The 13,478-nt window shown below is 41.5% G+C and overlaps 2 protein-coding genes across 2 annotated transcripts; both read right to left on the bottom strand.

Moving 5' to 3' along the window:
• Nucleotides 1–280: 280 nt before the first annotated feature.
• si:ch211-191i18.4 (uncharacterized protein LOC799350 homolog) lies at nt 281–1,191 on the bottom strand. The gene is made up of 3 exons (XM_038971531.1): nt 1,060–1,191; nt 749–874; nt 281–394 (listed from the first exon to the last, which is right to left on the bottom strand). Exons 1-3 carry the CDS (start codon nt 1,189–1,191, stop codon nt 281–283), a joined length of 372 nt encoding a protein of 123 aa, XP_038827459.1.
• A 7,572-nt stretch (nt 1,192–8,763) lies between these two features.
• On the bottom strand, nt 8,764–10,046 carry LOC120026961 (cocaine- and amphetamine-regulated transcript protein-like). The gene is made up of 3 exons (XM_038971755.1): nt 9,764–10,046; nt 9,307–9,396; nt 8,764–9,061 (listed from the first exon to the last, which is right to left on the bottom strand). The coding sequence occupies exons 1-3, from the start codon at nt 9,908–9,910 to the stop codon at nt 8,954–8,956; spliced, it is 345 nt and encodes a 114-aa protein (XP_038827683.1). The 5' UTR covers nt 9,911–10,046; the 3' UTR covers nt 8,764–8,953.
• Nucleotides 10,047–13,478: the final 3,432 nt, after the last annotated feature.

Genomic DNA, 13,478 nt, shown 5'->3' with positions numbered 1-13,478 from the left:
CTGTTATGACATGGTTATGACGTGTAATGATGCGTGGTAAGTGTTACCTTAAATAGGCAAACTTTTCAGGGATGTAAGATACAAGTTGAACATAAAATATGAAAAAGAAGATTCCCAGAGTCAACTTGGACTACTGTATTTGTATCAAAAGACACAATTTGTGACGTACTGGGAAAGTGTTCATTATATTTTTCTCTTGAAAATATGCATTTATTTAGTAGTCAAAACAGTTTGACGGGAGACAAACAGCACAACAGACAAAGGCAATCTAGATTGAGCTCTACAGACTCCTCAGAAAGAAGTATTTACACTTTGATGCTCTTGGACAGCGGCAAATGTGGCCATGTTGAGCTCCTTCTTTGACCGAACAGTACTTGCCCACGTTGGAATTGCACTGAAAGAAAAGTACATGACAAAATTGATTCCATTGGTGATTTGTATGTGCTAGATTGCACCGATGCCAAACAAGGGCACCGTGAAGTTGGTGGGGGTTTCCAAGGAGCCACTAGATGTCGCACTGGTACCACAATCAAACTGAAGGCTAACTAGAGTAACTTGGGGCCCTACTCAATCAAAGCTGGTAATCCTAACTGGGTTTTGATTGGGCCCATGGTTTATAAAATACTAAAATTAGGAACAGGGCCAACTACTAAAAATAAGTTGTCCAACTGCATTTTTGACAAATCAGCTCAACAGAAAAGCAGCTCTAGGAAGCATAAAAAAGGAGGTTAGTTAGCCAAGAATGTACCAGAACTGTGATTCTCCTTCTGCGTAGACGTTGACATACTCCAGGAAGGCGGTTGAACTTGTTTCTCAAAACGGAGGAAGATATTTCCCTCTGAAGCTGTCCCCTATCATGGACAGGGACACCCAACTAGAATAGAAGAGTGAAAATGACTTGGCTATATTGGGGCCGAGACCAAAGCCCTAATCATCATAGTCCATAGTACCATTAAACAATTATGTTCACTAGACTGAATTGATTCATATAATAAAGTTAGCCTTATATTAAATGACTATGCTGTTTAAATCATAGCCAGGATATCTAACCAAACTCACCTGTTTATGCTTGCGTGAGTCTCGTGTTTCCAACGACGGAACGTCCGGTAATCTTGCCTCTACTCCGACAGACAGAAAGTGCACACATAGAACACAACACATCAGCAGAAACAGCACCGTGAAATTCGTCATAGCGTGATTTCCACTAAATTGTCAGACAGTGGCGCTTCTGATCTGTACGCACCACGCGGCCGAGTGATTCACTACGCGCGAGAGCTCTCCAAGGTGCTGAGCGCATTTCAGGTCAACTAATGGGTCGTTTGACTCCGATGTCCACAAACAATATTTTGTCTCGACGTCAATAGCAGACGCTATAGCCGAGCCTCTTTAACAAGCACACTGCCCAGTGTGCGCAAACACTCTCCTCCTAGATGCACGGTAATCTTTCCTTTTCTAAACGGGTTTAATGATCACATGACGTCCGTTGCAAATTACACTTTGACAGGTTGACACAAGCTGTAGGCCTTGGCGTTTAGGTCAAATTAACCAACCACCGTGTAGACTATATCCGCAAGATGGAGCAAACAGTGTCTATTAGCCTATCACACAATTTCCTTTAGTTAATCTACAGCGCCTTCATGTACGTGTCTGATAATTGTCTTAAAGGTCCAATGCAGCCGTTTTTGTCTCAATACCAAAAAAAATCTGGGTTACAACCTTATTAGCCAGGTTTCCCTCCAATTGGCTACCGATTCAATATTCTTGCGAATGTTTAAAACATCTGCATAAAACAATATGTGCATTTTTCCACCGCATGTGTTTCCATCAAATTGACTTGTTGCGGATAAAAGCTTTATGACAGAGTGTACATGAAGATATGTTGCAGTTAAATTCCCATTGCATTGTCAACTCTACTGATGGTTTTAGCACCAAAAAATGTGGCATTATATAGTGAATGTGCCCACTCTGGTCTCGACATGTGCGCTCTAGCCAACAGCTTGCAGATACAATGCGGGTATAACCTATTACATAATGAGATTAAATATTGAGGGTCTTATAATTTGTCAAACAAGCATCAATCATTATGTCACCAGAATAAGACCCTCGATATTTATTGGAAAGGAGCATCAAGCTCATCACCTTGCACTTTCATCAAACTGTGAAGTTCATTATCATTTGTTCAATTTGTAGCCTAAAAAACGGTATGCTTTTCCGAGTCATAGTGGGAGGGACCACACACCATATCATCGAGAGACTCCTCCAAGTTTACTTAGATATTTACAGTTAGATGGCGCTGACAGAGATGGTCGCCTCACTTCGGAATATTAGGAAACTATGCAGTATTTGGTTTTTTTTATGTATTATTTCTAACATTGTTACCCCAGGAAATCTTAAGTCTTATTATATACAACCAGGAAGAACTATTGGATATAAGAACAGAAGAGGCAGTTAAAGCGGCCACCTGGCCATGCTCCGTCGACGTGCACATCGCCCACCGCTCCGAGTATACTACTAGCCAATGTCCAGTCTCTTGACAACAAGGTAGACGAAATTCGAGCAAGGGTTGCCTTCCAGAGAGACATCAGAGATTTTAACATTCTCTGTTTCACGGAAACATGGCTCTCGGGATATGTTGTCGGAATCGGTCCAGCCACCGGGCTTCTCCATGCATCGCGCCGACAGAGATAAACACCTCTCTGGGAAGAGGAAGGGCGGGGGTGTATGCTTCATGATTAACGACTCATTGTGTAATCATAACAACATACAGGAACTCAAATCCTTCTGCTCACCCGATCTAGAATTCCTTACAATCAAATGCCGGCCATTTTACCTACCAAGAGAATTCTCGCCAGTTATAGTCGCAGCTGGGTACATTCCCCCTCAAGCAGACACCAAGACGGCCATCAAGGAACTTCACTGGACTATATGCAAACTGGAAACCATACATCCTGAGGCTGCATTTATTGTAACTGGAGATTTTAACAATGCAAATTTGAGAACAAGGCTACGTAAATTCGACCAGCATATTGATTGGGCTACATGCATGCGCAATACCCTCGACCACTGCTACTCTAACTTCCCTGATGCATGCAAGGCCCTCCCCCGCCCTCCCTTTTGCAAATCTGACCACGATGCCATCTTGCTCCTTCCGTCTTATAGGCAGAAACTCAAACAGAATGTACCAGTGACGAGAACCATTCAACTCTGGTCCGACCAATCGGAAGCCAGCTTCAAGATTGTTTTGATCACACGGACTGGAATATGTTCCGGTCAGCCTCTGAGAACAACATCGACCAATGTGCTGACTCGGTGAGTGCCTTTATAAAGAATTTAATTGGAGATGTTGTACCCACTGTGACTATTAAAACCTACCCTAACCAGAAACCGTAAATGGATGGCGGCATTCGCGCAAAACTGAAAGCTCGATTCACCGCATTTAACCATGGAAAGAGGTCTGGGAATATGTCTGAATATAAACAGGGTAGTTATTCCCTCCGCAAGTTAATAAAACAAGCAAAATGCCAGTACAGGGACAAGGTGGAGTCGCAATTCAACGGCTCAGACACGAGACGTATGTGGCAGGGTCTACAGGAAATCACGGACTACAAAAAGAAATCCAGCCACATAACAGACACCGACATTACGCTTCCAGACAAACTAAACACCTTCTTTGCCCGCTTTGAGGATAATACAGTGCCACCATCGCGGCCTGCTAACAAGGACTGCGCTCCCCCCTCCTTCTCCGTGGCTGACGTGAGTAAAACGTTTAAACGTGTTAACCCTCACAAGGCTGCTGGCCCAGACTGCCTCCCTAGCCGCGTCCTCAGCGCATGCTCAGACCAGCTGGCTGGTGTGTTTACAGACATATTCAATCATTCCTTATCTCAGTCTGTTGTCCCCACATGCTTCAAGATGGCTACCATTGTTCCTGTACCCATGAAGGCAAAGATAACTGAACTAAATGACTACCGCCCCGTTGCACTCACATCTGTCATCATGAAGTGCTTTGAGAGACTAGTCAAGGATAATATCACCTCCACCTTACCGGCCACCCTAGACCCACTTCAGATTGCATACCGCCCAAACAGGTCCACAGACGCCATCACAATGCACACTGCCCTGTTCCATCTGGACAAGAGGAATACCTATGTAAGAATGCTGTTCATTGACTACAGCTCAGCATTCAACACCATAGTACCCTCCAAGCTCATCATCAAGCTGAAGACCCTGGGTCTCAACCCCGCCCTGTGCAACTGGGTCCTGGACTTTCTGACGGGCTGCGCCCAGGTGGTGAAGGTAGGAAACAACATCTCCACTTCGCTGACCCTCAACACTGGGGCCCCACAAGGGTGCGTGCTCAGCCCCCTCCTGTATTCCCTGTTCACCCACGACTGTGTGGCCATGCACGCCTCCAACTCAATCATCAAGTTTGCAGACGACACAACAGTAGTGGGCTTGATTACCAACAACGACGAGACAGCCTACAGGGAGGAGGTGAGGGCACTCGGAGTGTGGTGTCAGGAAAACAACCCCTCACTCAACGTCAACAAAACAAAGGAGATGATCGTGGACTTCAGGAAACAGCAGAGGGAGCACCCATCTATCCACATCGAAGGGACAGCAGTGGAGAAGGTGGAAAGTTTTAAGTTCCTCGGCGTACACATCACAGAGAAACTGAAATGGTCCACCCACACAGACAGCGTGATGAAGAAGGTGCAAGAGCGCCTCTTCAACATCAGGAGGCTGAAGAAATTTGGCTTGTCACTGAAAACCCTGACAGACTTTTACAGATGCACAATCGAGAGCATACTGCCGGGCTGTATCACAGCCTGGTACGGCAACTGCACCGCCCTCAATCGCAAGGCTCTCCAATGGGTGGTGCGGTCTGCACAACACATCACCGGGGGCAAACTACCTGCCCCCCATGACACCTACAACACCCGATGTCACAGGAAGGCCAAAAAGATCAAGGACATCAATCACCCGAGCCACTGCCTATTCACACCACTACCATCCAGAAGAGGAGGTCAGTACAGGTGCATCAAAGCTGGGACCGAGAGACTGAAAAACAGCTTCTATCTCAAGGTCATCAGACTGCTAAACACCAATCACTAACTCAGAGAGGCTGCTGCCTACATTGAGACCCAATCACTGGCCACTTTAATAAATTGATCACTAGTCACTTTATACAATGTCACTTTAAATAATGCCACTTTAATAAAGGTTACATATCTTACATTACTCATATCACATGTACAGTATATACTGTATTTTATACCATCTATTGCACCTTGCCTATGCCGCTCGGCCATTGCTCATCCATATACTTACATGTACATATTCTCATTTTAGCCCTTTAGATTTGTATGTATTAGGTAGTTGTTGGGGAATTGTTAGACTACTTGTTAGATATTACTGCAATGTCGGAACTAGAAGCACAAGCATTTCGCTACACTTGCATTAACATCTGCTAACTATGTGTATGTGACTAATAAAATTAGTTTTGATTTATTATATCAATATTTGCGCATAAAGGTGTTTCCACTGCTATTTCTCGCATTATACATTTTACAGACACAAAAAGATTTTACCTTGTCTAGCATATTTTGTTTTGTCTACAATTGGAAAGTTTACAGACAAATTAGATTTTTCTGTCAGACCTGTCATACATTTGTTTATCAGACAAGCCTTCAGAAAGTAGTCATACCCCTTAACTTATTCCACATTTTGTTGTGTTTCAGCCTGAATGAAAAATGTTTTTCTCACCAACCTACACACAATACTCCATAAAGACAAAGTGAAAACATGTTTTTAGAAAGTTTTGCAGATTTCTTGAAAATGAAATACTGAAATATCTTATTTACATAAGTATTCACACCCCTAAGTCAATACTTTGTAGAAACACCTTTTGTAACGGCTTTCGTTGGAATGAGAAGAGGAGGACCAATACACAGCGTGGTAAGTATCCATTTTAATAAGAATACTAGAACAATGAACAAAAACAATAAACTGACAAACGACCGAGACAGTTCCGTATGGTGAAACACAGACACAGAAAATAACCACCGACAAAACACAAAGAAAAACAGGCTACCTAAATAAGGCTCCCAATCAGAGACAACGACTGACACCTGCCTTTGATTGAGAACCATACTAGGCCAAACACATAGAAACAGACAACCTAGACATACAACATAGAATGCCCACCCACATCACACCCTGACCAAACAAAACATAGACACATACAAAGCAATCTATGGTCAGTGCGTGACACCTTTGGTGGTGATTACAGCTTTGAGTCATCTTGGGTATGTCTGTATCAGCTTTGAGTTGTCTTGTGTATGTCTGTATCAGCTTTGCACATCTGGAATTGGGGATTTTCTCAAGCTCTGTTAAGTTAGATGGCGGTGAACAGCAATCTTCAAGTCTTTCCACAGATTTATTTGATGGGATTCAAGTCGTGGCTTTGGCTGGACCACTTAAGGATTTCCACGTTCTTGTTCTGAAGCCATTCCAGTGTTGCTTTGGCTCTATGCTTGGGATCATCGTCCTGTTCAAATGTAAATCTTCACCCCAGTCTAAAGTCGTTTGCACTCTGAAGCAGGTTCTCATCAAGGATTTGCCTGTATTTGGCTCCATTCATTCTGCCGCTTAAAAGCATCCCCGTAGCATGATGCTGCCACCACCATGCTTCATTGTAGGGATGTTATACCGGTGATGAGTTATGCCTGGTGTAGCGCTTTGCATACAGGCCAAAAATATATATTTTTTCATCAGAGCACAGAATCTTTTGCCTTATGTTCTAAGTCTTTCTCATGCCTTTTTGCAAGCTGCTGTCAAGTGCCTTTTTCTCATGTGTGGTTTCCATTTGGCCACTCTCCCATAAAGCCCAGATTGGTGAAGTGCTGTAGAGACTGTTGTCCTTCTGGCAGGTTCTCCCATCTCAGCTAAGAACTGAAGTTCTGCCAGAGTGGTCATTGGGTTCTTGGTCACCTCCCTGACCAGATTCTGGGTATTTCCATTTTTTAAATGCTCTTGGAAACTTTCAACACTTTTATAGCCTCCCCCAAATATACAGTATGCCTCATCACAACTCTATCTCAGAGCTCTATGGACAGTTCCTTGGACTTTATGGTATAGTTTCTGCTCTGACATGCACTGTCAACTGTGGGACCTTATATCGACCAGTGTGTTTCTTTCTAAATCATGTCCAAACAATTGAATTGGCCACAGGAGAACTCTAATAAAGTTGTAGTGACATCTCAAGGATGATCAAAGGAAATTGGATGCACCTGAGCTCCAATTTGGAGTGTCATAGCACAGGGCTATCATCAAGACAAAGGGTGGCTTCTTTGAAGAATCTCAAATATAAAATATATTTAGCACTTTTTTTGGTTACTACATGATTCCATGTGTGTTATTTCATAGTTTTGATGTCTTCACTATTATTCTACGATGTAGAAAATAGTACAAATAAAGAACAATCCTTGAATGGGTAGGTGTGTGCAAACTTTATACTGGTACTTGATGTAAATTAGATGTTTCTGTATTTCATTTTCAATACATTTGCAACAATGTCTAAAAACATGTTTTAATTTTGTCATTATGGGGTATTGTGTGTAGATGGTTGAGGAAATAAATCAATGTAATCAAATTTTGAAGGCTGTAAAACAACATGTTGAATAAGTCAAAGGGTATGAATACTTTCTGAAGGCACAGTACTTTACTCGCATAAAAAGGTTGGATGGAAACCTGGTTTCTGTGATTGTTTTCAATTAAAATGGCCAAAGAGAAACAAAAATAGCTTAGCAAAGAGCAAGAATTTTGCTAGGACTGTGTGGGAGTGGTCTGAGTGTGGAGGGGAAAACTAGCTGTCATTGGCGGAGAGATTTAGGATTCTGTTTCTTATTGATCTGTCCACTAATTTACCACCTGGTGAACCCAAAACAGGTAGTCTTTTCAAACAGCTCTTAGACTAAAAGGGCATTATCGTAATCTTAAAAATGCCACAGTATTATTCCAACCTTATAGTGTTGAAATATATATAAAATACAGGTCAATCACGCTTTTGACTGCCCTGGTCCTTTAATATCTGAAATCTGTATTTAAAAAAAGCCATATCTCATCTTAATATCGCACGCATTCTTCGTATGATCTCAGCGAAAAGGTCAGACAGGGTGATCTAAGATGTGATAGAAAAGTGCGTGATAGATTTTGTTTTATGTACACCCGCCTCCTTAACCATTTACGGAGTCAGGCTCCAAATCCGTCTGTTATTAAAGATCACCACTTGTCCATCCAGGTCAACTCAAATCTTGAGAGATTGATTCATATTTGGTTGGAAAGTCTTAATGACGGCAGCACAATTAGTCGTATGCATAGTCATTATGGAGCGAGGACATCTGCAGCAAGAGCAGTGACTGGATCACTCGGCAAGATTAAGGCCTATTGCATTAATGTAAAATTACTTCCAAACGTAAAGTTTATCACCTTGCTCTTTTATCAATGAACTAAAATGTGAGAAAAATTCAGACAACGTGTTTTAATGAAAACGTCATTTTTAGATATAGCATTTCTGATGTGTGCAACTTCATCTCATTTTCGAATTTCAATGTCATTATAAGCAACACATTTGGAGTATAACCTAAATAAACTGATTTAATTGCAGCTGTAGGGCTACAAATGCAATAGGAAATAAGAAGTGAACTTTTGATTGAATGACACATCAAAAAGGGCTAGTCTACAATGCAAGAGGATACATGGAGCTTTATGAAGATGTTTTATTAAACGAAAATAAATACATTTGTTTATACTTACAGAAGACAAAGGAATTCAAGACAGTCATACATGCAGACTGACATTTACATTGGTAACGGTATAGGTGCATGGGCGTATCACAAGCCTGGGTCTCGGGAAATGTTGTGCGCCTGAGGGGATAGGTCTGTGGCCCGGGTCAGTAACAACGCAGGAAGAATGTGTTGCAAGCGGTGCCTCGCAGACAGTCACAAAGCCTTCCGATGCGCGGCCCGTGCTTCATAGCGCACCGCTCTCCAACATCACACTGTAAATATGAGAGGAGAGAGAGTGTTAGCAAAATTCGTTAGGTCCTACTTGCACATTTCTGTTCCCAAATGAAAGCACCTTCAATGTAACAGACAACTCCCGACAGCACCGTAGGCTCTGCTGGCTCTCCAAATATATGACTCTCGTACAACCTTTTGCGCTCATTCAGTTTTGCGTTAGGTGCGTTTTGGAACTGAGATATGTAAGGTAGATGTAAAAGAACTTAGGTTATTCTTGACTTACCCGTGGAATGAGACTTGCCCTCTTCTCCACTGATAGACCTATCATGTTGTCTTGCTGCCCGCCTTCCAGAAGCCCCTCGAGCGCATCAGCCTGAAAAAAGTCACCAATAAAGATATTTAGAACCATCTTCACTATCAACCCAAATAAATATTGCATGGCATCTATTTCTCGACATTAGCTTGAAGGCGGAACGATATAATCGGCTACTTGACATTGGGCAAGAATGGGCGCAAATGTATAATGTACATAATATATATCTTACATAGCTAATTTGAACACATCAGTTAAAAGTAGACTATCCTCAATCTCCATCACAGAATAGTTACACATCAGTTGATGGTACAACATAAATAAATGCTTGAACAAGTTCTGGATTGGTTTGAGTCGAAACAAACAGTTTTATCCTAAAATCCTCAAAAAGGACAGAAAAATAACTAAATGAGTAAATTTGACACACCAAATTTCTGGTGACATATCCCAGTTGAAATTGTTCCTCTTGTGAAGAGAGTCTGTTATCGGGTGACATCTGCTCCTGGCAATCAACACTGAAGACAGACAGACAGACGCCCAGGTAGAAGACTGCGCGGACCCTGATGCTGTCCATGGTGCTGAAAATCTTCCGCTTGAACTGAGAGGATGAGAAACAAGTCGTACTTCAGCAAAGTTCTCTTGGCAACTATCCGTGACTTTGGTAATATTCTCTCCCTCTCTATTTTGCAGTTCAGGTCCTCACTCTTCTGCTCATAGGTGCTGCACTTGCTTCTGTTGTTGCTTGGAAACTTTCTCTATTTATATAGAACCAGCCCGGTGCTGCTCCCATTTCGCTCGAACGTCATCACCTTGGTCTCCTCAGACCGTGTTTTGCACGGATTGGGTGAGATGGGTATCTCGGTCAATGATATTAAACATTCCCACCACTCCAAGGAATTCAACCACCAGGGTGAAACTTTACGAGCCGATCCATAGTCGTGGGATGTAGTTTGGGGGTGCTGTGATTTTTCAGGGTGGGGGGAGGGATGCAAGTCAGAACAGCAGGCACAGTGGACTACTTTTTATGATTTTTTAACTTAATGTATTTGAATGTTTACCAGCATTTGTAACTTAAGTCTGATAATTATATGTACAAAACACTTAATCTGATAATACTTAAGGAATATAAAAATACTTCATATACAGTACCAGTCAAAAGTTTGGACGCACCTACTCATTCAAGGGTTTTTCTTTATTTATACTATTTTCTACATTGTAGAATAATAGTAAAGACATTACAACTATGAAATAAAACATATGGAATCATGTAGTAACCAAAAAAGTGTTAAACAAATTAAAATATATTTTACATTTTAGATTCTTCAAAGTTGCCAACCTTTGCCTTGATGACAGCTTTGAACACTCTTGACATTCTCTCTACCAGCTTCATCTGGAATTTTTCAAAGTAGCCACCCTTTGCCATGATGACAGCTTTGCACACTCATGGCATTCTCTCAACCAGCTTCATGAGGTAATCACCTGGAATGCATTTCAATTAACAGGTGTGCCTTGTTAAAAGTTCATTTGTGGAATTTCTTTCCTTCTTAAGCCAATCAGTTGTGTTGTGACAAGTTCAGGGTGGTATACAGAAGATAGCCTTATTTGGTAAAATACCAAGTCTATATTATGGCAAGAACAGCTCAAATAAGCAAAGAAAAATGACAGTCCATCATTAATTTAAGACATGAAGGTCAGTCAATCCGGAAAATTTCAATAACTTTGAAAGTTTCTTCAAGTGCAGTCTCAAAAACCATCAAGTGCCATGACGAAACTGGCTCTCATGAGGTCTGTTACAGGAATCAAGGACCCAGAGTTACCTATGCTGCAGAGGATAAGTTAATTAGAGTTACCAGCCTCAGAAATTGCAGCCCGAATAAATGCTTCACAGAGTTCGAGGAACAGACACATCTCAATATCAACTGTTCAGAGGAAACTGTGTGTATCATGCCTTCATGGTCAAATGGCTGTGAAGAAACCAATACTGAAGGACACCAATAATACAAAGAGACTTGCTTGGGTCAAGAAACACGAGCAATGGACATTAGACTGGTGGGAATCTGTCCAATTTTCGGATTTTTGGTTCCAACCGCCATGTCTTTGTGAGACGCAAAGTAGTTGAACGGATGATATCTGCATGTGTAGTTACCACCGTGAAACATGGAGGAGGAGGTGTGATCGTGTGGGGGTGCTTTGCTGGTGATACTGTTGGTGATTTATTTAGAATTCAAGGCACACTTAACCATGATGGCTACCACAAGCATTCTGCAGCAATATGCCATCCCATCTGGTTTGCACCTAGTGCGACTATCATTTGTTTTTCAACAGGACAATGACCCAACACCTCCAGGCTGTGTAAGGGCTATTTGACCAAGAAGGAGAGTGATGGAGTGCTGCATCAGATGACCTGGCCTCCACAATCACCCAACCTCAACCCAATTTAGATGGTTTGGGATGAGTTGGACTGCAGAGTGAAGGAAAAGCAGCCAACAAGTGTCCAACATATTTGGGAACTCCTTCAAGACTGTTGGAAAAGCATTCCAGGTGAAGCTGGTTGAGAGAATGCCAAGAGTGTGCAAAGCTGTCATCAAGGCAAAGGGGTGGCTACTTTGAATAATCTAAAATGTGACATATATTTTGATATGTTTAACACTTTTTAGTTACTACATGATTCCATATGTGTTATTTCTTAGTGTTGATGTCTTCACTATTATTCTACAATGTAGAAAATAGTAAAAATAAAGAAAAACCCTTGAATGAGTAGGTGTGTGCAAACTTTTGACTGGTACTGTATGTTTTTCAGTTTAAAAAAATACTTTGCCAATGCAACTTATTTGTATGTGAAAACTAAAATGGTCTATTAATTTATTTTCCATTTTAGTAGACGCTCTTATCCAGAGCTGACAGCTTCATTAAATAGTACCTGCAAAACACCAGTCTCAACGTCAACAATGAAGAAGCGACTCCGGGATGCTGGCCTTCTAGGCAGAGTTACAAAGAAAAATACATATCTCAGACTGGCCAATAAAAGAAAAGATTAAGGTGGGCAAAAGAACACAGACACTGGACAGAGAAACTCTGCATAGAATGCCATCATCCCGGAGTCTTCACTGTTGACGTTGAGACTGGTGTTTTGCTGGTACTATTTAATGAAGCTGCCAGTTGAGGACTTGTGAAGCGTCTGTTTCTCAAACTAGACACTCTAATGTACTTGTCCTCTTGCTCAGTTGTGCACCGGGGCCTCCCACTCCTCTTTCTATTCTGGTTAGAGCCAATTTGCGCTGTTCTGTGAAGGGAGTAGTACACAGCGTTGTACGAGATCATCAGTTTCTTGGCAATTTCTCGCATGGAATAGCCTTCATTTCTCAGAACAAGAATAGACTGACGAGTTTCACAAGAAAGTTATTTGTTTCTGGCTATTTTGAGCCTGTAATCAAACCCACAAATGCTGATGCTCCAGATACTCAACTAGTCTAAAGAAGGACAGTTTTATTGCTTATTTAATCAGAACAACAGTTTTCAGCTGTGCTAACATAATTGCAAAAGGGTTTTCTAATGATCAATTAGCCTTTTTAAAATGATCAACTTGAAATAGCTAACACAACGTGCCATTGGAACACAGGAGTGATGGTTGCTGATAATGGGCCTCTGTTTGCCTATGTAGATATTACATAAAAAATCTGGTATTTCCAGCTACAATAGTCGTTTACAACATTAACAATGTCTACACTGTATTTCTGATCAATTTGATGTCATTTTAATAGACACATTTTTAAAATGTTCTTTCAAAAACAAGGACATTTCTAAGTGACTCCAAACTTTCGAACAGGAGTGTATTATTTTTTTTTATTACGATATTTCAGGGGTTTGAGTTTGAGTTTATTTTTACAGGGACAGTGCACATTAATCAACGTTTCAGTAAAAGTGCCGGTTTTAGCCAGCCGGCTAATTTTCAACCGCAGTCCCTGGGCAGGTTATTAAAAACAATTACAATATAGACAATAGCAACATAGAACAAGACATAGCAACATAGGACAAGCAAGACGTAGCATACAGACAGAGCAACATAGAACAAAAAGCAGCAAGACAAAATTCATAAAAGCAACAAAGTGTTTCCACACCTCACCATACAGACAACAGACATG

The sequence above is a fragment of the Salvelinus namaycush genome, chromosome 32 (genome assembly GCF_016432855.1).
Source record: "Salvelinus namaycush isolate Seneca chromosome 32, SaNama_1.0, whole genome shotgun sequence".
Lineage (NCBI taxonomy): Eukaryota > Metazoa > Chordata > Actinopteri > Salmoniformes > Salmonidae > Salvelinus > Salvelinus namaycush.
Note: the sequence above shows the minus strand (reverse complement) of the source record. Positions and strands in the feature narration are given on the sequence as shown.

Excerpts from the sequence above, each read along its gene's own strand:
- si:ch211-191i18.4 (XM_038971531.1), bottom strand. The coding sequence starts at position 1,191 with ATGACGAATTTCACGGTGCTGTTTCTGCTGATGTGTTGTGTTCTATGT. Across the intron at positions 875-1,059 it reads ACTCACGCAAGCATAAACAG|TTGGGTGTCCCTGTCCATGA; the intron begins GTGAGTTTGGTT and ends CTTCTATTCTAG. Across the intron at positions 395-748 it reads GAAGGAGAATCACAGTTCTG|TGCAATTCCAACGTGGGCAA; the intron begins GTACATTCTTGG and ends CTTTTCTTTCAG.
- LOC120026961 (XM_038971755.1), bottom strand. The coding sequence starts at position 9,910 with ATGGACAGCATCAGGGTCCGCGCAGTCTTCTACCTGGGCGTCTGTCTG. Across the intron at positions 9,397-9,763 it reads GATATGTCACCAGAAATTTG|GCTGATGCGCTCGAGGGGCT; the intron begins GTGTGTCAAATT and ends GACTTTTTTCAG. Across the intron at positions 9,062-9,306 it reads GGGCAAGTCTCATTCCACGG|TGTGATGTTGGAGAGCGGTG; the intron begins GTAAGTCAAGAA and ends TCATATTTACAG.